This window comes from Stenella coeruleoalba, assembly GCF_951394435.1.
Source record: "Stenella coeruleoalba genome assembly, chromosome: 1".
Classification (NCBI taxonomy): Eukaryota; Metazoa; Chordata; class Mammalia; order Artiodactyla; family Delphinidae; genus Stenella; species Stenella coeruleoalba.
The window spans coordinates 54851701-54876331 of record NC_137169.1 but is presented as its reverse complement, the minus strand read 5'-3'; the positions used below and the strand labels follow the sequence as shown (position 1 = coordinate 54876331).

The window sequence follows — 24631 nt, the reverse complement described above, 5'->3', positions numbered from 1 at the left end:
TCATCCGATGATGGACACTTAGGTTGCTTCCATGTCCTGGCTATTGTAAATAGAGCTGCAGTGAATATTTTGGTACATGACTCTTTTTGAATTATGGTTTTCTCAGGGTATACGCCCAGTAGAGGGATTGCTGGGTCGTATGGTAGTTCTATTTGTAGTTTTTTAAGGAACCTCCATACTGTTCTCCATAGTGGCTGCATCAATTTACATTCCCACCAACAGTGCAAGAGGGTTCCCTTTTCTCCACACCCTCTGCAGCATTTATTGTTTCTAGATTTTTTGATGATGGCCATTCTGACTGGTGTGAGATGATATCTCATTGTAGTTTTGATTTGCATTTCTCTAATGATTAATGATGTTGAGCATTCTTTCATGTGTTTGTTGTCAATCTGTATATCTTCTTTGGAGAAATGTCTATTTAGGTCTTCTGCCAATTTTTGGATTCGGTTGTTTGTTTTTTTGATATTGAGCTGCATGAGCTGCTTGTAAATTTTGGAGATTAATCCTTTGTCAGTTGCTTCATTTGCAAATATTTTCTCCTATTCTGAGGGCTGTCTTTTGGTCTTGTTTATGGTTTCCTTTGCTGTGCAAAAGCTTTTAAGTTTCATTAGGTCCCACTTCTTTATTTTTGTTTTTATTTCCATTTCTCTAGGAGGTGGGTCAAAAAAGTTCTTGCTATGATTTATGTCACAGAGTGTTCTGCGTATGTTTTCCTTGAAGAGTTTTATAGTTCCTGGCCTTACATTTAGGTCTTTAATCCATTTTGAGTTTATTTTTGTGTATGGTGTTAGGGAGTGCTCTAATTTCATACCTTTACATGTACCTGTCCAGTTTTCCCAGCACCACTTATTGAATAGGCTGTCTTTTCTCCACTGTATATTCTTGCCTCCTTTATCAAAGATAAGGTGACCATATGTGCGTGGGTTTATCTCTGGGCTTTCTATCCTGTCCCATTGATCTATATTTCTCTTTTTGTGCCAGTACCATACTGCCTTGATTACTGTAGCTTTGTAGTATAGTCTGAAGTCAGGGAGCCTGATTCCTCCAGCTCCATTTTTCGTTCTCAATATTGCTTTGGTTATATGGGGTCTTTTGTGTTTCCATACAAATTGTGAAATTTTTTGTTCTAGTTCTGTGAAAAATGCCAGTGGTAATTTGATAGGGATTGCATTGAATCTGTAGATTGCTTTGGGTAGTAGAGTCATTTTCACAATGTTGATTCTTCCAATCCAAGAACATGGAATATCTCTCAATCTATTTGTATCATCTTTAATTTCTTTCATCAGTGTCTTATAGTTTTCTGCACACTGGTCTTTTGTCTCCTTAGGTAGGTTTATTCCTAGATATTTTATTCTTTTTGTTGCAGTGGTAAGTGGGAGTGTTTTCTTCATTTCACTTTCAGATTTTTCATTATTAGTGTATAAGAATGCCAGAGTATTCTGTGCATTAATTTTGTATCCTGCTACTTTACCAAATTCATTGATTAGCTCTAGTAGTTTTCTGGTAGCATCCTTAGGATTCTCTATGTATAGTGTCATGTCATCTGAAAACAGTGACAGCTTTACTTCTTCTTTCCGATTTGGATTCCTTTTATTTCTTTTTCTTCTCTGATTGCTGTGGCTAGGACTTCCAAAACTATGTTGAATAAGAGTGGTGAGAGTGGGCAACCTAGTCTTGTTCCTGATCTTAGTGGAAATGCTTTTAGTTTTTCACCATTGAGGACAATGTTGGCTGTGGGTTTGTCATATATGGCCTTTATTATGTTGAGGAAAGTTCCCTCTATGCCTACTTTCTGGAGGGTTTTTATCATAAATGGGTGTTGAATTTTGTCGAAAGCTTTCTCTGCATCTATTGAGATGATCATATGGGTTTTCTCCTTCAGTTGTTATTATGGTGTATCACGTTGACTGATCTGTGTATATTGAAGAATCCTTGCATTCCTGGAATAAACCCCACCTGAACATGTTGTATGATCCTTTTAATGTGCCGTTGGACTCTTTTGCTAGTATTTTGTTGAGGATTTTTGCATCTATGTTCATCCGTGATATTGGCCTGTAGTTTTCTTTCTTTGTGACATCTTTGTCTGGTTATGGTATCAGGGTGATGGTGGCCTCATAGAATGAGTTTGGGAGTGTTCCTCCCTCTGCTATATTTTGGAAGAGTTTGAGAAGGATAGGCGTTAGCTCTTCTCTAAATGTTTGGTAGAAATCGCCTGTGAAGCCATCTGGTCCTGGGCTATTGTTTGTTGGAAGATTTTTTTTTTTTTTTTTTTTTTTTTGCGGTATGCGGGCCTCTCACTGTTGTGGCCTCTCCCATTGCGGAGCACAGGCTCCAGACGCGCAGGCTCTGCGGCCATGGCTCACAGGCCCAGCCGCTCCATGGCATGTGGCATCTTCCCGGACCAGGGCATGAACCCGCGTCCCCTGCATCAGCAGGTGGACTCTCAACCACTGTGCCACCAGGGAAGTCCTGTTGGAAGATTTTTAATCACAGTTTCAATTTCAGTGCTTGTGATTGGCCTGTTCATATTTTCTATTTCTTCCTGGTTCAGTATTGGCAGGTTGTGCATTTCTAAGAATTTGTCCATTTCTTCCAGGTTGTCCATTTTATTGGCATAGAGTTGCTTGTAGTAATCTCTCATTATCTTTTGTATTTCTGCAGTGTCAGTTGTTATTTCTCCGTTTTCATTTTTAATTCTATTGATTTGATTCTTCTTCCTTTTTTTCTTGATGAGACTGGCTAATGGTTTATCAATTTTGTTTATCTTCTCAAACAACCAGCTTTTAGTTTTATTGATTTTGCTATCGTTTCCTTCATTTCTTTTTCATTTATTTCTGATCTGATCTTTATTATTTCTTTCCTTCCGCTAAATTTGGTTTTTTTTTTTGTTGTTCTTCTTTCTCTAATTGCTTTAGGTGCAAGGTTAAGTTGTTTATTTGAGATGTTTCCTGTTTCTAAAGGTAGGATTGTATTGCTATAAACTCCCCTCTTAGAACTGCTTTTGCTGCATCCCATAGGTTTTGGGTCGTCGTGTCTCCATTGTCATTTGCTTCTAGGTAGTTTTTAATTTCCTCTTTGATTTCTTCAGTGATCACTTCGTTATTAAGTAGTGTATTGTTTAGCCTCCATGTGTTCGTATTTTTTACAGATCTTTTCCTGTAATTGACATCTAGTCTCATAGCGTTGTGGTCAGAAAAGATACTTGGTACGATTTCAATTTTCTTAAATTTACCAAGGCTAGATTTGCGATCCAAGATAGGATCTATCCTGGAGAATGTTCCATGAACACTTGAGAAAAATGTGTATTCTGTTGTTTTTGGATGGAATGTCCTATAAATATCAATTAAGTCCATCTTGTTTAATGTATTATTTAAAGCTCATGTTTCCTTATTTATTTTCATTTTGGATGATCTGTCCATTGGTGAAAGCGGGGTGTTAAAGTCCCCTACTATGATTGTGTTACTGTCGATTTCCCCTTTTATGGCTGTTAGTATTTGCCTTATGTATTGAGGTGCTCCTATGTTGGGTGCATAAATATTTACAATTGTTATATCTTCTTCTTGGATCGATCCCTTGATCATTACGTAGTGTCCTTCTTTGTCTCTTGTAATAGTCTTTATTTTAAAGTCTATTTTGTCTGATATGAGAATTGCTACTCCAGCTTTTTTCTGATTTCCATTTGCATGGAATATCTTTTTCCATCCCCTCACTTTCAGTCTGTATGTGTGCCTAGGTCTGAAGTGGGTGTCTTGTAGACAGAAAATATATACGTCTTGTTTTTGTATCCATTCAGCCAATCTGTGTCTTTTGGTGGGAGCATTTAATCCATTTACATTTAAGGTAATTATCGATATGTGTGTTCCTATTCCCATTTTCTTAACTGTTTTGGGTTTGTTATCGTAGGTCTTTTCATTCTCTTGTGTTTCTTGCCTAGAGAAGTTCCTTTAGCATTTGTTTTGAAGCTGGTTTGGTGGTGCTGAACTTTGTCTCAGCTTTTGCTTCTCTGTAAAGGTTTTAATTTCTCCATCAAATCTGAATGAGATCCTTGCTGGGTAGAGTAATCTTGTTTGTAGTATTTTCTCCTTCATCATTTTAAATATGTCTTGCCACTCCCTTCTGGCTTGCAGAGTTTCTGCTGAAAGATCAGCTGCTAACCTTATGGGGATTCCCTTGTGTGTTATTTGTTGTTTTTCCCTTGCTGCTTTTAATATGTTTCCTTTGTATTTAATTTTTGATAGTTTGATTAATATGTGTCTTGGCGTGTTTCTCCTTAGATTTATCCTGTATGGGACTCTCTGTGCCTCCTGGACTTGATTAACTATTTCCTTTCCCATATTAGGGAAGTTTTCCACTATAATCTCTTCAAATATTTTCTCAGTCCCTTTCTTTTTCTCTTCTTCTTCTGGGACCCCTATAATTCAAATGTTGGTGCATTTAATGTTGTCCCAGAGGTCTCTGAGACTGTCCTCAGTTCTTTTCATTCTTTTTTCTTTATTCTGCTCTGCAGTAGTTACTTCCACTATTTTATCTTCCAGGTCACTTATCTGTTCTTCTCCCTCAGTCATTCTGCTATTGATCCCTTCTAGAGTATTTTTAATTTCATTTATTGTGTTGTTCATCATTGCTTGTTTCATCTTTAGTTCTTCTAGGTCCTTGTTAAATGTTTCTTGCATTTTCTCTATTCTATTTCCAAGATTTTGGATCATCTTTACTATCATTATCTGAATTCTTTTTCAGGTAGACTGCCTATTTCTTCTTCATTTGTTAGGTCTGGTGGGTTTTTACCTTGCTCCTTCATCTGCTGTGTGTTTTTCTGTCTTTTCATTTTGTTTATCTTACTGTGTTTGGGGTCTCCTTTTCGCAGGCTGCAGGTTCGTAGTTCCCGTTGTTTTTGGTGTCTGTCCCCAGTGGCTAAGGTTGGTTCAGTGGGTTTTGTTGGTTTCCTGGTGGAGGGGACTAGTGCCTGTGTTCTGGTGGATGAGGCTGGATCTTGTCTTTCTGGTGGGCAGGTCCATGTCTGGTGGTGTGTTTTGGGGTGTCTGTAGCCTTATTATGATTTTAGGCAGCCTCTCTGCTAATGGATGGGGCTGTGTTCCTGTCTTACTAGTTGTTTGGCATAGGGTGTCCAGCACTGTAGCTTGCTGGTCGTTGAGTGAAGCTGGGTCTTGGTGTTGAGATGGAGATCTCTGAGAGATTTTCGCCATTTGATATTATGTGGAGCTGGGAGGTCTCTTGTGGACCAGTGTCCTGAAGTTGGCTCTCCCACCTCAGTGGCACAGCCCTGATGCCTGGCTGGAGCACAAAGAGCCTGTCCTCCACATGGCTCAGAATAAAAGGGAGAAAAAATAGAAAGAAAGAGGATAAAATAAAATAAAGTAAGATAAAATAAAGTTATTAAAATAAAAAATAATTACTAAGGAAAAAAAAATTTTTTAAGTAAAAAAAGAAAAAAACCCAGACAGTCAGAACCCTAGGACAAATGGTGAAAGCAAAGTTATACAGACAAAATCTCACACAGAAGCATACACATACAAACTCACAAAAGGAGGAAAGGGGGAAAAAATAATATATCTTCTAGCTGTTATTAATTTAAAATTAAATTCTGTCTTTCCCTTGAGATAATCTTCTCTATGAACATATCATTGATGGACTAATGATACTTCTTTCTAACCATGTTTGAGCTGTTCTAAATGCATATGCTTTTGGTCACAAGAAATACAGAGCCCAATTCAAACCAGTTTAAACAACAGAGAAATGTCTTATCTCACAGAAGGAGATCAGAGGTAGGGCAGGACTGAATGATACAGTGACTCAACAATGTCATTCAGGACAAGTTCTTTCCACTACTCTGCTTTACCATCTCTGGCATTGTCTTCATCTTCAGAGTCACAGCAAGAGACATGTGGCCATTCTAGTACTCATATCAGACACAGCAACATCCAGAGGAATAAAGGGGTCTTTTCTCCAGGGTCTCATTTTTAAGAGTAGGAAAACTACCCCTGGAAGGACCTAGTATATTTCCTCTCAGGCTGAGTTGTGTCACACCCTACTCCTAAACTAGTCACTGGCAATGGAAATGGGATTACCATGATTGGGTAGTCAGTTGTTGGAGTGGAATGAATGTTGGGAGTCAATGACCTTGACCATTTGCCCTCTTAGTTCCTGTGCTGCTAAAAAAAACAAAACAAAACAACACTCCTAGGAAGCATAAAAAGAAATCCCAGCTAGATTAGCAGAGCATAATGCAAAACAAACATAAAAATGTTTCCTCATGACATAGAAGAAGTAAACATTATTTTGAACCTTTTTCCTCCAGAAAATCTTAAGCATTACAAATCGCTCTGAGAAACCTTGGATTTACTGATTGGAATCAATAATAATAACTTTTGTTACTATGTTAAAATAAGTTACAGAAACACAAATTCTAATTGCCTTACGGTTTGTATGCCTTTCTTGGGACGGATCCTCAAAACCCTGCTTCTTAAAATTTTCTCTAATCCTAAAATAATTTAGTTAGTGAAGATACTAAGTTCTGTTCTGATTGGTGGGCTCTGATTATTGCCCAATGGTTTATTTCCATTCACTTCTGTATTAGTTTGAGTTCAGTTAGAAAAACAAAGCCCTGGAGGGTGGAGTCAAGATGGTGGACTAGGAGGATGCAGAATTCGTGTCTCTGCACAACTAGGGCACCTACCAGTCACTGGTGGGGGACCACAGAAACTTAAGAGGATGGGAGGAACCCCCAACAACCAGTTGTTTCAATTATATTTTTATTTTTCCTAATATATTTTTTATCTTTCTAATTTTATTTTGTTTTTTATTCTTTGTTATTGTACTGCTCCTTTTTTGCTTTTTTTTTTTTTTTTTTTTTTTTGCCTCACCACACAGCTTGCAGGATCGTGGTTTCCAGGCTGGAGGTCGGGCCTGAGCTCCTGTGGTGGGAGCTCTGAGTCCAAACTGCTGGACTAACAAGAACCTCAGACCCCTGGGAATATTCATTGGAGTGAGGCCTCCCAGAGGTCCTCATCTTGGCACCAAGACCTGGCTCTGTACAACTGTCTGCAAACTCCACTGCTGGACGCCTCAGGCCAAACAACCACTAAGACAGGAATACAGCACCACCCATCAAAAAAAAATGAAATGACAAAAAAATACGTTACAGCTGAAGGAGCAAGGTAAAAACCTACAAGACCAAATAAATGAAGACCAAATAGGCAACCTACCTAAAAAAGTATTCAGAGTAATGATATTAAAAATGATCCAAAATCTCGGAAACAGAATGAAGAAAATACGAGAAATATTTAACAAGGATCTAGAAGAACTAAAGAGGAAACAAACAGTGATGAACAACACAACAACTGAAATTAAAAATACTCTAAAAGGAATCAACAGCAGAATAAGTGAGGCAGAAGAACGGATAAGTAAGCTGGAAGATAAAATGGTGGAAATAATGGCCAGGGAGCAAAATAAAGAAAAAACAATGAAAAGAATTGATGACAGTCTCAGAGACCTTGGGGACAACACTAAACACACCAACATTCGAATTATAGGGGTCCCAGAAGAAGAAGAAAAAAGAAAAGGTGTGAGAAAATATTTGAAGAGATTATAGTTAAAAACTTCCCAAACATGGGAGAGGAAATAGTCAATCAAGTCCAGGAAGTGCAGAGAGTCCCATACAGGATAAACCCAAAGAGAAACATGCCGAGACACATATTAATCAAACTATCAAAAATTAAATATAAAGAAAAAATATTAAAAGCAGCAAGGTAGGGGCTTCCCTGGTAGCACAGTGGTTGAGAGTCCGCCTGCCGATGCAGGGAACATGGGTTCATGTCCCGGTCCGGGAAGATCTCACATGCCGCGGAGTGGCTGGGCCCATGAGCCATGGCTGCTGAGCCTGTGCGTCCAGAGCCTGTGCTCCTCAACGGGAGAGGCCACAACAGTGAGAGGCCTGTGTAGAGCAAAAAAAAAAAAGCAGAAAAGGAAAATCAACAAATAACATACAAGGGAATCCCCATGAGGTTAACAGCTGATCTTTAAGCAGAAACTCTGCAAGCCAGAAGGGAGTGGCAGGGACTTCCGGGAAGATGGCGGAAGAGTAAGACGCAGAGATCACCTTCCTCCCCACAGATACACCAGAAATACATCTACACGTGGAACAATTCCTACGGAGCACCTACTGAACGCTGGCAGAAGACCTCAGACCTCCCAAAAGGCAAGGAACCCCCCCACGTACCAGGTTAGGGCAAAAGAAAAAACTAAACAGAGACAAAAGGATAGGGACGGGTCCTGCACCAGCGGGAGAGAGCTGTGAAGGAGGAAAAGTGTCCACACACTAGGAAGCCCCTTCGCGGGTGGAGACTTCGGGAGGCGGAGTGGGGGAGCTTGGGAGCCGCGGAGGAGAGCACAGCAACAGGGGTGCGGAGGGGAAAGCGGACAGACTCCAGCGCAGAGGATCGGGCCGACCGGCACTCACCAGCCGAGAGGCTTGTCTGCTCGCCCGCCGGGGCGGGCGGGACTGGGAGCTGAGGCTCCGGCTTTTGTCGGAGCGCCGGGAGAGGACCGAGGTTGGCGGCGTGAACACAGCCTGCAGGGCGTTAGTGCACCGCGGCTAGCCGGGAGAGAGTCCGGGGAAAAGTCTGGACCTGCCGAAGAGGCAAGAGACTTTTACGTCCCTCTTTGTTTCCTGGTGCGCGAGGAGAGGGGATTAAGAACGCTGCTTAAAGGAGCTCCAGGGACGGGCGCGAGCCGCGGCTAAAAGTGCGGAGCCCAGAGACAGACATGAGACGCTAAGGCCGCTGCTGCCGCCACCAGGAGGCCTGCGTGCGAACACAGGTCACTAGCCACACGCCCTTCCGGGGAGCCTGTGCAGCCCGCCACTGCCAGGGTCCCGGGATCCAGGGACAACTCCCCCGGGAGAACGCACGGCACGCCTCAGGCTGCAACGTCACGCCGGCCTCTGCCGCCGCAGGCCCGCCCCACACTCCGTGACCCTCCCTACCCCCCGGCCTGAGTGAGCCAGAGCCTCCAAATCAGCGGCTCCTTTAACCCCGTCCTGTCTGAGCAAAGAACAGACGCCCTCCGGCGACCTACACGCACAGGCGGGGCCAAATCCAAAGCTGAGCCCCTGGGAACTGTCAGAACAAAGAAGAGAAAGGGAAATCTCTCCCAGCAGCCTCAGGAGCAGCGGATTAAAGCTCCACAATCAACTTGATATACCCTGCATCTGTGGAATACCTGAATAGACAACGAATCATCCCAAATTAAGGAGCGGTGTGGATGAAAGGCTCTTGGTGCTGCAGCCAGGAGTCAGTGCTGTGCCTCTGAGGTGGGAGAGCCAACTTCAGGACACTGGTCCACAAGAGACCTCCCAGCTGCACATAATATCAAACAGCGAAAATCTCCCAGAGATCTCCATCTCAACACCAGCACCCAGCCTCACTCAACGACCAGCAAGCTACAGTGCTGGACATCCTATGCCAAACAACTAGCAAGACAGGAACACAACCCCACCCATTAGCAGAGAGGCTGCCCAAAATCATAATAAGTCTACAGACACCCCAAAACACACCACCAGACGTGGACCTGCCTACCAGAAAGACAAGATCCAGCCTCATCCACCAGAACACAGGCAATAGTACCCTCCACCAGGAAGCCTACACAACCCACTGAACCAACCTTAGCCACTGGGGACAGACACAAAAAACAACAGGAACTACGAACCTTCAGCCTGCAAAAAAGGAGACCCCAAACACAGTAAGATAAGCAAAATGAAAAGACAGAAAAACACACAGCAGATGAAGGAGCAAGATAAAAACCCACCAGACCTAACAAATGAAGAGGAAATAGGCAGTCTACCTGAAAAAGAATTCAGAATAATGATAGTAAGGTTGAACCAAAATCTTGGAGATAGAATGGACAGTAGAATGGACAAAATGCAAGAATCAGTTAACAAGGACCTAGAAGAACTAAAGCTGAAACAAGCAACGATGAACAACACAATAAAGGAAATTAAAAGTACTCCAGATGGGATCAATAGCAGAATAACTGAGGCAGAAGAACGGATAAGTGACCTGGAAGATAAAATAGTGGAAATAACTACTGCAGAGCAGAATAAAGAAAAAAGAATGAAAAGAACTGAGGACAGTCTCAGAGACCTCTGGGACAACATTAAACGCACCAACATTCGAATTATAGGGGTTCCAGAAGAAGAAGAGAAAAAGAAAGGGACTGTGAAAATATTTGAAGAGATTATAGTTGAAAACTTCCCTAATATGGGAAAGGAAATAGTTAATCAAGTCCAGGAGGCACAGAGAGTCCCATACAGGATAAATCCAAGGAGAAATACGCCAAGACACATATTAATCAAACTGTCAAAAATTAAATACAAAGAAAACATATTAAAAGCAGCAAGGGAAAAACAACAAATAACACATAAGGGAATCCCCATAAGGTTAACAGCTGATCTTTCAGCAGAAACTCTGCAAGCCAGAAGGGAGTGGCAGGACATATTGAAAGTGTTGAAGGAGAAAAACCTGCAACCAAGATTACTCTACCCAGCAAGGATCTCATTCAGATTTGATGGAGAAATTAAAACCTTTACAGACAAGCAAAAGCTGAGAGAGTTCAGCGCCACCAAACCAGCTCTACAACAACTGCTAAAGGAACTTCTCTAGGCAGGAAACACAAAAGAAGGAAAAGACCTACAATAACAAACCCAAAACAGTTAAGAAAATGGGAATGGGAACACACATATCGATAATTACCTTAAATGTAAATGGATTAAATGCTCCCACCAAAAGACACAGATTGGCTGAATGGATACAAAAACAAGACGTATATATTTGCTGTCTACAAGAGACCCACTTCAGACCTAGAGACACATACAGACTGAAAGTAAGGGGATGGAAAAAGGTATTTCATGCAAATGGAAACCAAAAGAAAGCTGGAGTAGCAATTCTCATATCAGACAAAATAGACTTTAAAACAAAGACTATTAGAAGAGACAAAGAAGGACACTACATAATGATCAAGGGATCGATCCAAGAAGAAGATATAACAATTGTAAATATTTATGCACCCAAATAGGAGCACCTCAATACATAAGGCAAATACTGACAGCCATAAAAGGGGAAATCGACAGTAACACATTCATAGTAGGGGACTTTAACACCCCACTTTCACCCATGGACAGATCATCCAAAATGAAAATAAATAAGGAAACACAAGCTTTAAATGATACATTAAACAAGATGGACTTAATTGATATTTATAGGACATTCCATCCAAAAACAACAGAATACACATTTTTCTCAAGTGCTCATGGAACATTCTCCAGGATAGATCATATCTTGGGTCACAAATCAAGCCTTGGTAAATTTAAGAAAATTGAAATTGTATCAAGTATCTTTTCTGACCACAACGCTATGAGACTAGATATTAATTACAGGAAAAGATCTGCAAAAAATGCAAACACATGGAGGCTAAACAATACACTACTTAATAACGAAGTGATCACTGAAGAAATCAAAGAGGAAATCAAAAAATACCTAGAAACAAATGACAATGGAGATACGATGACTCGAAATCTATGGGATGCAGCAAAAGCAGTTCTAAGAGGGAAGTTTATAGCAATACAATCCTACCTTAAAACAGGAAACATCTCAAATAAACAATCTAACCTTGCACCTAAAGCAATTAGAGAAAGAAGAACAAAAAAACCCCAAAGTTAGCAGAAGGAGAGAAATCATAAAAATCAGATCAGAAATAAATGAAAAAGAAACGAAGAAAATGATAGCAAAAATCAATAAAACTAAAAGCTGGTTCTTTGAGAAGAATAAACAAAATAGATAAACCATTAGCCAGACTCATCAAGAAAAAAAGGGAGAAGACTCAAATCAATAGAATTAGAAATGAAAAAGGAGAGGTAACAACTGACACTGCAGAAATAAAAGAGATCATGAGAGATTACTACAAGCAACTCTATGCCAATAAAATGGACAACCTGGAAGAAATGGACAAATTCTTAGAAATGCACAACCTGCCAAGACTGAATCAGGAAGAAATATATGAACAGACCAATCACAAGCACTGAAATTGAAACTGTGATTAAAAATCTTCCAACAAGCAAAAGCCCAGGACCAGATGGCTTCACAGGCGAATTCTATCAAACATTTAGAGAAGAGCTAACACCTATCCTTCTCAAACTCTTCCAAAATAGAGCAGAGGGAGGAACACTCCCAAACTCCTTCTACGAGGCCACCATCACCTTGATACCAAAACCAGACAAGGATGTCACAAAGAAAGAAAACTATAGGCTAATATCACTGATGAACATAGATGCAAAAATCCTCAACAAAATACTAGCAAACAGAATCCAACAGCACATTAAACGGATCATACACCATGATCAAGTGGGGTTTATCCCAGGAATGCAAGGATTCTTCAATATACACAAATCTATCAATGTGATAAACCATATTAACAAATTGAAGGAGAAAAACCATATGATCATCTCAATAGATGCAGAGAAAGCTTTTGACAAAATTCAACACCCATTTATGATAAAAACCTGCAGAAAGTAGGCATAGAGGGAACTTTCCTCAACATAATAAAGGCCATATATGACAAACTCACAGCCAACATCGTCCTCAATGGTGAAAAACTGAAAGCATTTCCACTAAGATCAGGAACAAGACAAGGTTGCCCACTCTCACCACTCTTATTCAACGTAGTTTTGGAAGTTTTAGCCACAGTAATCAGAGAAGAAAAGGAAATAAAAGGAATCCAAATCGGAAAAGAAGAAGTAAAGCTGTCACTCTTTGCATGTGACATGATACTATACATAGAGAATCCTAAAGATGCTACCAGAAAACTACTAGAGCTAATCTAGTAGTTTATTGTAGTAGCTCTAGACTGAAAGTATTGTAGTAGCTCTACTAGAGCTAATCAATGAATTTAGCAGGATACCAAGTTAATGCACAGAAATCTCTGGCATTCCTATACACTAAGGATGAAAAATCTGAAAGTGAAATCAAGAAAACACTCCCATTTACCATTGCAACAAAAAGAATAAAATATCTAGGAATAAACCTACCTAAGGAGACAAAAGACCTGTATGCAGAAAATTATGACACTGATGAAAGAAATTAAAGATGATACAAATAGATGGAGAGATATACCATGTTCTTGGATTGGAAGAATCAACATTGTGAAAATGACTCTACTACCCAAAGCAATCTACAGATTCAATGCAATCCCTATCAAACTACCACTGGCATTTTTCACAGAACTAGAACAAAAAATTTCACAATTTGTATGGAAACACAAAAGACCCCGAATAGCCAAAGCAATCTTGAGAATGAAAAATGGAGCTGGAGGAATCAGGCTTCCTCACTTCAGACTATACTACAAAGCTACAGTAATCAAGACAGTATGGTACTGGCACAAAAAGAGAAATATAGATCAATGGAACAGGATAGAAAGCCCAGAGATAAACCCACGCACATATGGTCACCTTATCTTTGACAAAGGAGGCAGGAATGTACAGTGGAGAAAGGACAGCCTATTCAATAAGTGGTGCTGGGAAAACTGGACAGCTACATGTAAAAGTATGAGATTAGATCACTCCCTAACACCATACACAAAAATAAGCTCAAAATGGATTAAAGACCTAAATGTAAGGCCAGAAACTATCAAACTCTTAGAGGAAAACATAGGCAGGACACTCTATGACATAAATCACAGCACGGTCCTTTTTGACCCACCTCCTAGGGAAATGGAAATAAAAACAAAAGTAAACAAATGGGACCTAATGAAACTTAAAAGCTTTTGCACAGCAAAGGAAACCATAAAGAAGACCAAAAGACAACCCTCAGAATGGGAGAAAATATTTGCAAATGAAGCAACTGACAAAGGATTAATCTCCAAAATTTATAAGCAGCTCATGCAGCTTAATAACAAAAAAACAAACAACCCAATCCAAAAGTGGGCAGAAGACCTAAATAGACATTTCTCCAAAGAAGATATACAGAGTGCCAACAAACACATGAAAGAATGCTCAACATCACTAATCATTAGAGAAATGCAAATCAAAACTACAATGAGATATCATCTCACACCAGTCAGAATGGCCATCATCAAAAAATCTAGAAACAATAAATGCTGCAGAGGGTGTGGAGAAAAGGGAACCCTCTTGCACTGTTGGTGGGAATGTAAATTGATGCAGCCACTATGGAGAACAGTATGGAGGTTCCTTAAAAAACTACAAATAGAACTACCATATGACCCAGCAATCCCACTACTGGGCATATACCCTGAGAAAACCATAATTCAAAAAGAGTCATGTACCAAAATGTTCATTGCAGCTCTATTTACAATAGCCCAGAGATGGAAACAACCTAAGTGTCCATCATCGGATGAATGGATAAAGAAGATGTGGCACATATATACAATGGAATATTACTAAGCCATAAAAAGAAACGAAATTGAGCTATTTGTAATGAGGTGGATAGACCTAGAGTCTGTCATACAGAGTGAAGTAAGTCAGAAAGAGAGAGACAAATACCGTATACTAACACATATATATGGAATTTAAGAAAAAAAATGTCATGAAAAACCTAGGCATGAAACAGGAATAAAGACACAGACTTACTAGAGAATGGACTTGAGGCTATGGGGAGGGGGAAGGGTAAACGGTGACAAAGCGAGAGAGAGGCATGGACATATATACACTACCAAACGTTAGGTAGATAGCTAGTGGGAAGCAGCCGCATAGCACAGGGAGATCAGCTCGGTGCTTTGTGACCGCCTGGAGGGGTGGGATAGGGAGGGTGGGAGGGAGGGAGACGGAAGCGGGAAGAGATATGGGAACATATGTATATATATAACTGATTCATTTTGTTGTGAAGCTGAAACTAACATACCATTGTAAAGCAATTATACTCCAATAAAGATGTTAAAATGAAAAAAAAAAAAGAGCACCAAGAGGCAGTTTGTACTCTTTTGATACGGCAGAAGTCCCATGTGTCAACTCATGCTAAAAAATGTATATACACACACACATATATATGTTTGTGTGTATTATATGTATATGTGACACACACACATAATTAATCCACAGTCTTAGGCTAATCACTCATTGTGGCAGAAACAAAAAAAAAAAAAAAAAAGAAGGGAGTGGCAGGACATATTTAAAGTGATGAAAGGGAAAAACCTAGAACCAAGATTACTCTCCCCAGCAAGGATCTTATTCAGATTCGATGGAAAAATCAAAAGCTTTACAGACAAGCAAAAGCTATAAGAATTCAGCACCACCAAGCCAGCTTTACAACAAGTGCTAAAGGAACTTCTCTAAGTGGGAAACACAAGAGTAGAAAAAGACCCACAAAAACAAACCCAAATCAATTAAGAAAATGGTAATAGGAACATACATATCGATAATCACCTTGAATATAAATGGATTAAATGCTCCAACCAAAAGACACAGACTGGCTGAATGGATACAAAAACAAGGCCTTTATATATGCTACAAGAAACCCACTTCAGACCTAGGCACACATACAGACTGAAAGTGAGGGGATGGAAAAAGCCATTCCATGCAAATGGAAATCACAAGAAAGTTGGAGTAGCAACACTCATATCAGATAAAATAGACTTAAAAATAAAGACTGTTACAAGAGATAAGGAAGGACACTACATAATGATCAAGGGATCAATCCAAGAAGAAAACATAACAATTGTAAATATTTATGCACCCAACATAGAAGCACCTCAACACATAAGGCAAATGCTAATAGCCATAAAAGGAGTAGACAGTAACACAGTAATAGTGGGGGACTCTAACACCCCACTTATACCAACAGACAGATAATCCATACAGAAAGTAAATAAGGAAACACAAGCTTTAAATGACACAATAGATCTGATAGACTTAATTGATATTTTTAGGACAATCCACCCAAAAGCGGAAAAATACGCTTTCTTCTCAAGTGCATAAGGAACTTTCTTGAGAATAGAGCACATCTTGGGTCACAGATCAAACCTTGGAAAATTTAAGAAAGTGAAATCGTATCAAGCATCTTTTCCAACCACAACGTTATGAGATTACAAATCAATTATAGGGAAAAAACCAGTAAAAATCACAAATACATAAAGGCTAAACAGCGCTCTGCTAAATAACCAAGAGACCACTGAAGAACTCAAAGAGGAAATTAAAAAATACTTAGAAACAAATGACAACAAAAACACAATGATCCAAAACCTACGGGATGCAGCAAAGCAGTTCTAAGAGGGACGTTCATAGCAATTCAAGCTCACCTCAAGAAACAAGAAAAATCTCAAATAAACAAACTAACCTTACACCTAAAGCAACTAGAAAAAGAACAAAGAAAACCCAAAATTAGTAGAAGGAAAGAAATAAAAAAGATCAGAGCAGAAATAAATGAAACAGAAACAAAGAAAACAATAGCAAAGATCAATAAAACTAAAAGCTGGTTCTTTGAGAAGATAAACAAAATTGATAAACCTTTAGCCAGATTCATCAAGAAAAAAAGGGAGAGGACTCATATCAATAAAATTAGCAATGAAAAAGGAGAGAATACAACTGACACCACAGAAATACAAAAGGCCATAAGAGACTACTACAAGCAACTGTATGCCAGTAAAATGGACAACCTGGAAGAAATGGACAAATTCTTGGAAAAGTACAAGTTTCCAAGATTAAACCAGGAAGAATTAGAAAATATAAACAAACAAATCACAGGTAATGAAATTGAAACTGTGATTTAAAATCTTCCAACATGGGACTTCCCTGGCAGCGCAGTGGTTGGGAATCCGCCTGCCAATGCAGGGAACACAGGTTTGAGCCCTGGTCCGGGAGGATCCCACATGCCACGGAGCGGCAGAGCCCATGTGACACAACTACTGAGCCCGCGAGCCACAGCTGCTGAGGCCCGTGTGCCTGGAGCCTGTGCTCAGCAGCGGGAGGCCACCGCAGTGAGAGGCCTGCGCACCGCGGCCAAGGGTGGACCCCGCTCGCTGCAACTGGAGAAAGCCCATGCATACACAGCCACAAAGACCCAACACAGCCACAAATAAATAAAAAATAAGTAAATTTATAAAAAAAAAAAATCTTCCAACAAACAAAAGTCCAGGACCAGATGGCCTCACAGGCGAATTCTATCAAACATTTAGAGAAGAGTTAACACCTAACCTTCTCAAACTCTTCCAAAAAACTGTGGTGGGAGGAACACTCCCAAACTCGTTCTATGAGGCCACAATCACCCTGATACCAAAACCAGACAAAGATATCACAAAAAAAGAAAATTATAGACCAGTATCACTGATGAACATAGACACAAAAATCCTTACAAAATACTAGCAAACAGAATCCAACAACACATTAAAAGGATCATACACCATGATCAAGTGGGATTTATCCCAGGATGCAAGGATTCTTCAATATACACAAATCAATCAATGTGATACACCATACTAACAAATTTGTTATACAATTATTACACAATTAACAAAGTGAAGAATAAAAACCATATGATCATCTCACTAGATGCAGAAAAAGTTTTTGACAAAATTCGGCACCCATTTATGATAAGAACCTTCCAGCAAGTGGGCAGAGAGGGAAGCTACCTACCTAATAAAAGCCATATGTGACAAACCACAGCAAACAACATTCTCAATGGTGAAAAACTGAAAGCATTTCCTCTACGATCAGGAACAACAGAAGGATGTCCACTCTCACCACTATTATTCAACATAGTTTTGGAAGTCCTAGCCATAGCAATCAGAGAAGAAAAAGAAAGGGAATACAAATTGGAAAAGAAGAAGTAAAACTGTCACTGTTTGCAGATGATATGATATGATACATAGAAAATCCTAAAGATGCCACCAGAAAGCTACTAGAACTAATGAATGAATTTGGTAAGGTTGCAGGATACAAAATTAATGCACAGAAATCTCTTGCATTCTTATACACTAACAACTAAAGATCAGAAAGAGAAATTAAGGAAACACGCCCATTTACCACTGCAACAAAAATAATAAAATACCTAGGAATAAACCTACCTAAGGAGGCAAAAGACCTGTATTCAGAAAACTATAAAACACTGATGAAAGAAATCAAAGGTAACATAAATAGATGGAGAGATATACCATGCTCCTGGATTGGAAGAATCAATATTGTGAAAATGACTATACTACCCAAAGCAATCTACAGGTTCAATGCAATCCCTATCAAATTACCAATGGAATTTTTCACAGAACTAGAACAATAAATTTTACAATTTGTATGGAAACACAAAAGATCCCGAATAGCCAAAGCAATCTTGAGAAAGAAAATTGGACCTGGAGGAATCAGACTCCCTGACTTCAGACTATACTACAAAGCTACAGTATGGTACTGGCACGAAAACAGAAATATAGATCAATGGAACAGGATAGAAAGCCCAGAGGTAAACTCACGCACCTATGGTCAACTAATGTATGACAAAGGAGGCAAGGATATACAATGGAGAAAGACAGTCTCTTCAATAAGTGGTGTGGGAAAAACTGGACAGCTACATGTAAAAGAATGAAATTAGAACACACCCTAACACCATACATAAAAATAAACTTAAAATGGATTAAAGACCTAAATGTAAGGCCAGACACTATAAAACTCTTAGAGGAAATCATAGTCAGGACACTCTATGACATAAATCACAGCAAGATCCTTTTTGACCCACCTCCTAGAGTAAGGGAAATAAAAACAAAAATAAACAAATGGGACCTAATGATACTTAAAAGCTTTTGCACAGCAAAGGAAGCCATAAACGAGATGAAAAGAATGGGAGAAAATATTTGCAAACGAAGCAATGGACAAAGGATTAATCTCCAAAATATACAAGCAGCTCATGCATCTCAATATCACAAAAACAAACAACCCTAACCAAAAATGGGCAGAAGACCTAAATAGACATTTCTCCAAAGAAGATATACAGATGGCCAACAAATGCATGAAAAGATGCTCAATATCACTATTTATTAGAGAAATGCAAATCAAAACCACAATGAGGTATCACCTCACACTGATCAGAATGGCCATCATCAAAAAATCTACAAACAATAAATGCTGGAGAGGGTGTGGAGAAAAGGGAACCCTCATGCACTGTTGGTGGGAATGTAAATTAATACAGCCACTATGGAGAACAGTATGGAGGTTCCTTAAAAAACTAAAAATAGAATTACCATATGATCCAGCAATCCCACTACTGGGAGTATATCCTGAGAAAACCATAATTCAAAAAGAGTCATGTACCAAAATGTTCATTGCAGGTCTATTTACAATAGCCAGGAGATGAGTAACCTAAGTGTCCATCAACAGATGAAATAGATAAAGAAGATGTGGCACATGTATACAAGGGAATATAACTCAGCCATAAAAAGGAACGAAATTGAGTTATTTGTAGTGAGGTGGATGGACCTAGAATCTGTCACACAGAGTGAAGTAAGTCAGAAAGAGAAAAACAAATACTATATGCTAACGCATATATATGGAATTTTTAAAAGCGGTACTGATGAACCTAGTGGTGGGGCAAGAATAAAGACACAGACGTAGAGAACGGACTTGAAGGCATAGCGGGGAAGGGGAAGCTGGGATGAAGTGAGAAAGTAGCATTGATGTATATACACTACCAAATGTAAAACAGACAGCTAGTGGGAAGCTGCTGCATAGCACAGGGAGATCAGCTCGGTGCTTTGTGATGACCTAGAGGGATGGGATAGGGAGGGTGGGAGGGAGCCTCAAGAGGGAGGGGATATGGGGATATATGTATACATATAGCGGATTCACTTTGTTGTACAGTAGAAACTAACACAATATTTTAAGGCATTTATACTCCAATAAAGATGTGAGAAAAAAAAAGAAAAAGAAAAACAGAGCCCTTACAAGTAATACAAGAGTGAGAGGTTCAATATATGAAACAAGGACTATACACGTGTGGGAAGACCTGGAGCAGTGAGGTGTGGAAGGCCATAGCTGGAGAACGAGAGGAATATCACTGCCTATGTTAGCCTGATGCACTATGAGTGGGGAAACCAGCACAAGATGCTGCACACATCTAACCATCCCAAGTGGGACAAACATTGTGAGCTCATGGAGATTTCTGTGAAGCCATCACATCTGTAAAGTGAGAGTTTGTGAAGAGTTGCATGAAACTTTTGTGTCTGAGGAAGCTGCCATGTATGATACACACTTCTCAAGAATGACGGCCTTTTCTCCACTCCCACCTCCAAAATCTCAGATGAATTTTTTCACATTGGCAAACTATGACATGCTAACCCTCTCTGCAAAAGGGAAGCACAGAGTTCATTCCTTTTCCAGCTGAGTCATATTTTCCTTTGGTATCCTGTACAAGTTCACTCTTGCTATATAATAAACAATCACAAGATCTCAGTGACATAGGACAGCAAGCATTTGTTTAGGTCACGCATCTGCAGGTCAGCTGTGGGTAAGCTTCTGTGGGTTGCGGATGGCTGGGAAGCTTGGCTGGGAAGCTTGGTGACCAGAGGGCTAGTCCAGGCATGTTCTTGTGATGATGGCAGGAGTGAAAAAGAGCAAGCCAAATTGCACAAACCCTTCCCAAACCCTGAGCACATCATACCCACTAATATTCCACAGGTCAAAACAGTCACATGGCAAAGCTCAAAGTCAAGGGTCAAGGGAGTACATTTTGCCCACGGTGGTGGAACAGGATAGGGAGTGAATATTTCTGAACACTAATCTAATTGGCCACAACCTCTTAGGTACAGTCTCTTCTCTCAGCAGTAAGATTAGACACAAAGGAGAGTCTATTCCAATTTCAAAGAGGACATGACTCAGAACTAGAAATCAAAGAGTTTCTGGACATTCCTTAAAATGTTCTCTTCCAGCTCACTTTTCTTACTTTTTCTCATTTATCATGAGTTTATCCCCCCTTTTTCCAAAATCACAGGGTTGCTGAAACAGTGACAACTCTACCCCATCCTATCATTCACTCATTTGTTCATGAGCATTGAATGACTACTATATGCCAGGCACCATGCTGAGAGGTAAACAGCCCCTTCCCTCAAGGAGGTCACGTTCTTTTAAAGGAGACTGGCAGTAAAGAGACCACTATAACATAGCACGTGTGGTGGACAGACTCTAAGCTGGCCTGTCATGATCCCCACATTCTGCTGTTCACACCTTTGTGTAATCTCCTCCCTTTTGAGTATGGGTAGGACTTGCTACTTGCTTCTAATCAATCGAATATGACAAAGGTAATGGAACCTCACTCTCATGATTATGTTATATAAGTTTCTACCTTACTATCATACTTGTTCTAAAGAATTTCCTTGCTAGCTGGCTGAAGTAGGAGACTACGCTGGGAAAGCCCACAAGGCGATGAACTGCCGGAAGCCTTAAGAGCAGAGCGAGGCCTCCAGCATACAGCCAGCAAGAAGCTGGGCCCTCGGTCCTAAAGACAAAAGGAAGTGAATTTTGTCAGCAACTTCAGTGAGCTTACAGCAAGCAAATTCTTCCCTGTTCCAGCCGCCAGATGAGAATGCAACCCAGCTGACGCCTTGATCACAGCCTTATGAGATCCCAAGCAGAGGATCCTGCTACATCGTGCCTTGACTGTGGGCACATATAAACTGTGAAATAACAAGTGTGTGCTGTTTTAAGCCATTTAGTGTGTGGTAATTTATTACATAGCAATAGAAAACTAATAGAGCATGATAAGACATGATAGTGTGCTATGATGGCTTACAGGGAAAGTTTCCTAGAGAAGGTAATACCTGAGCTGAATCTCAGAATGAGTAGGTACTAGAAAGGAAGAAAAAGGAGGGAATGATGTTGGGAACTGGGGGGTGGGTATATGAGAAAACACAGAGCACCTCTCAAATTTTTTTGAAATGAAGGAGGGAATAAACAACCATGACCTACTAGGTCAGTGTGGTGTTTAGGGTGTAAGTAGGACAAATAATTTTAGATTCGCTTAAAACATAAGCAGATTTGAGCTATAGAAAGCAGTCTGACAAAGCATGGACAGAAATTGTTGCAATCATCAACTTAACGAAATGATCTCTTCCACTGGTGAAGATGGGGGTGGGAGGATGTTGGAGGAGAGAACTGCAGAGAGGAGTAGAGAATTCATGGAGGAAGCAGAGAGTAAGGCTGGAGAAAGCAACACTTCTTACCAATTCTTCCAGGCACCTTGAATCTGGAATAAGGCACAGTTGAATGGAGAAGACTGAGGCTGGTAATTTAGAGGATGAATCTGCATGACACACCAAAACAAGTAGGAGCAAGAGAAGTAGATATTGAGTGGGGAAAAGAAAGAGATGGGGGGCAGGACCTTGAACAATCACTGAATGAAGGTTGTTGCCTGTGTCTGGCGTTTGTAGGCTGTTGTGTTTCAAAGACAGGCAACAGCAAAAGCAGCAACGAATAGTTCAGAGGACTTCGCAGTTCACAAAGAATTTTTACCTCCATGGAGTCATTTAGTCACAAGAATCCTCTGACATAGGGAAGGATGTTAGAAACAAATATTTACTGAACATCTTCCATGTACCCAGTACTAGCTGAGGATGAAGAAACTGAAGCTCAGAGGTTAAGAGACTCTCCTATAATTACATAGATGTGGTATCTAAACCCAAGTTCTCTGACCCCGAATGTTTTGCTCTCCCTTCTATAGTAGCTGATTTCCATAAGTTACCAGCTCTCTCTTCCTGCTCAAGACCTACCCCCAATCTGTACCAAATGTTTCTTTGAAAAAATTTTAATTCTAAAAATAGTACCTGAAACATCTCAACTAATATTATTCCTTTCTTTTCAACCATGTTGCATGTATCTCTGAATTTAAAATGAGTTCTGGGAATCAGTTTATTTAGTGTTTTGCTTATTTTTGCTGCTTTTATACATTTGAAACTTAGCCTTAGATTTTCAAATTGTGTATTCACCTATCAAAGGCTACAAAACTTGAAAGTATAACTAATTCATTTTTTTCAGAGTTCCAATTCTTATGTAAGTAACTTACTGAATTTATTTTGTTAGAGAGAGTTAAAGCAGCTTTAAAAAGGGAACACAAGATTAGGCCTCACATATCTAAAACTTATTTGAACTGAATAAAAATTTAAATTTATTATTATGACTAGTATTTCACTTCTAAAAACAAAGTAAAACAAATAGATTGAACTCAGTTTACCCGGAGTTGTACAGAGATAACTTCTTTCAGTTGGATAACTGGTTTTGTGAGGCTTTTTATTTTCTCTAGCAATCTGAGCCATGGCAGCAGCATACCTAGAATAACAAAAAGAAGAAATTATCACCTATGGATATAAATGGAAAGGCCAAACACAATTTTTAGAAAAATACTATAAAAAATCGCATCATTGTTAAGTTTTGATGTCAATGTGTTGAATGAGTTAGTGAGTTTTTCTCCCTGTTTTCTCAAAGAGTATGTATAAGGTTTGAAAGTTAGGTAGAAAACACCTATTAAAAACATTTGTACTTAGTAAAGAAGAAGAAGAAGAAGAACAAAAGGAAGAGGAAGAAGAAGGAGGAGAAGGAGAAGCGGAAGAAGAAGAATGAATTTTGGGAAGCGTATATTACTTTTGAGAAAAATAAGACAAATCAAACGAAACAGACAAGCAGAGCAATGGGCTTTGACAATGGTACCATGCTGAGTATTGACTAAGGCAATGGTAAACTGAAATGATTCCAGTATGTGTTTTCCAACAGACTAGTACTTAGAAAAGTAAACAAATATGGCGTTAGATTAATATTTTAAGAGTAATAAAAACACCATTTGGTAGAGCAAGGTATGTTAGCTTCCTGGGAGTGCCATAACCAATTACCACAAACATGGCGACTTAAAATAACAGAAATTTAATCTCTCCCAGTTTCGGAGGCTAAAGTCTAGACCCACGGTGTTGGCAGGACCATGCTTCCCCTGGAGGCTTTAGGAGAGAACCCTTCTTTGCCTCTTCCTGGCTTCTACTGGCTCCCAGCAACCCTTGGCTTGCAGCTTCGTCACTCGGATCTCGGCCTCCACTGCCACATGGCCTTCTTCCTGGTGTCTCCCTGCCCTCCTCTTCTTAGAAGGACACCAGTTACTGGACTTAGAGCCCAACTTAATCTGCTATAGATCATCTTAACTAATTACATCTCCAAAGATCCTATTTCAAAATAAGGTCATAATCTGAGGTTCTGGGTGGACACGAGTTTCGGGAGAACACTGCAACCCTTACACAAGGGAAAAATTCTACCAGAAAAATTCATGACATATCCTGGAAAAAACCCACCACCTGGTAGGAGATATCAAGGAGCCCAAGTCAAGCTACAACAGCATTTCCTTAGAGAAGGAGTTCATATATGGAAATGAAAATTTTTACAAAAATTTCTTTTGGGGCTGACTAAATTTTTTAATATATTATGACAAGAAAACTTTTGGTGAAAATATTGTTTATTGTAATTGAAATTAAAGTGGAATAGAACTGCTTTTGTCTCACAGGTGTACCTCACTTACACAATACTTCTGAAAAGTTCATTCATTTGAAAAATATTCATTGAGCACATACCTTGTGCCAGGCACTGTTCTAGGAGCTAATGATA

At 39.6% G+C, this 24631-nt stretch overlaps 1 protein-coding gene across 6 annotated transcripts in view; it reads right to left on the bottom strand.

Moving 5' to 3' along the window:
* Nucleotides 1–24631, bottom strand: part of UBE2U (ubiquitin conjugating enzyme E2 U) — a 96814-nt gene that overhangs the window by 15182 nt on the left and 57001 nt on the right. For 3 of the 6 annotated variants that reach the window (XM_079933931.1, XM_079933928.1, XM_079933929.1), the window contains 2 exons: nt 23223–23317; nt 21525–22295 (listed from right to left, as the gene is read on the bottom strand). In XM_079933931.1, the coding sequence (XP_079790057.1) occupies nt 22036–22295; nt 23223–23317 (355 nt within the window). In that variant the 3' untranslated portion in view covers nt 21525–22035. Of the gene's footprint in view, nt 1–6086; nt 6171–21524; nt 22296–23222; nt 23318–24631 lie in introns of those variants that run through there. The other 3 variants (XR_013830156.1, XM_079933930.1, XM_079933932.1) reach the window with 2 other exon arrangements.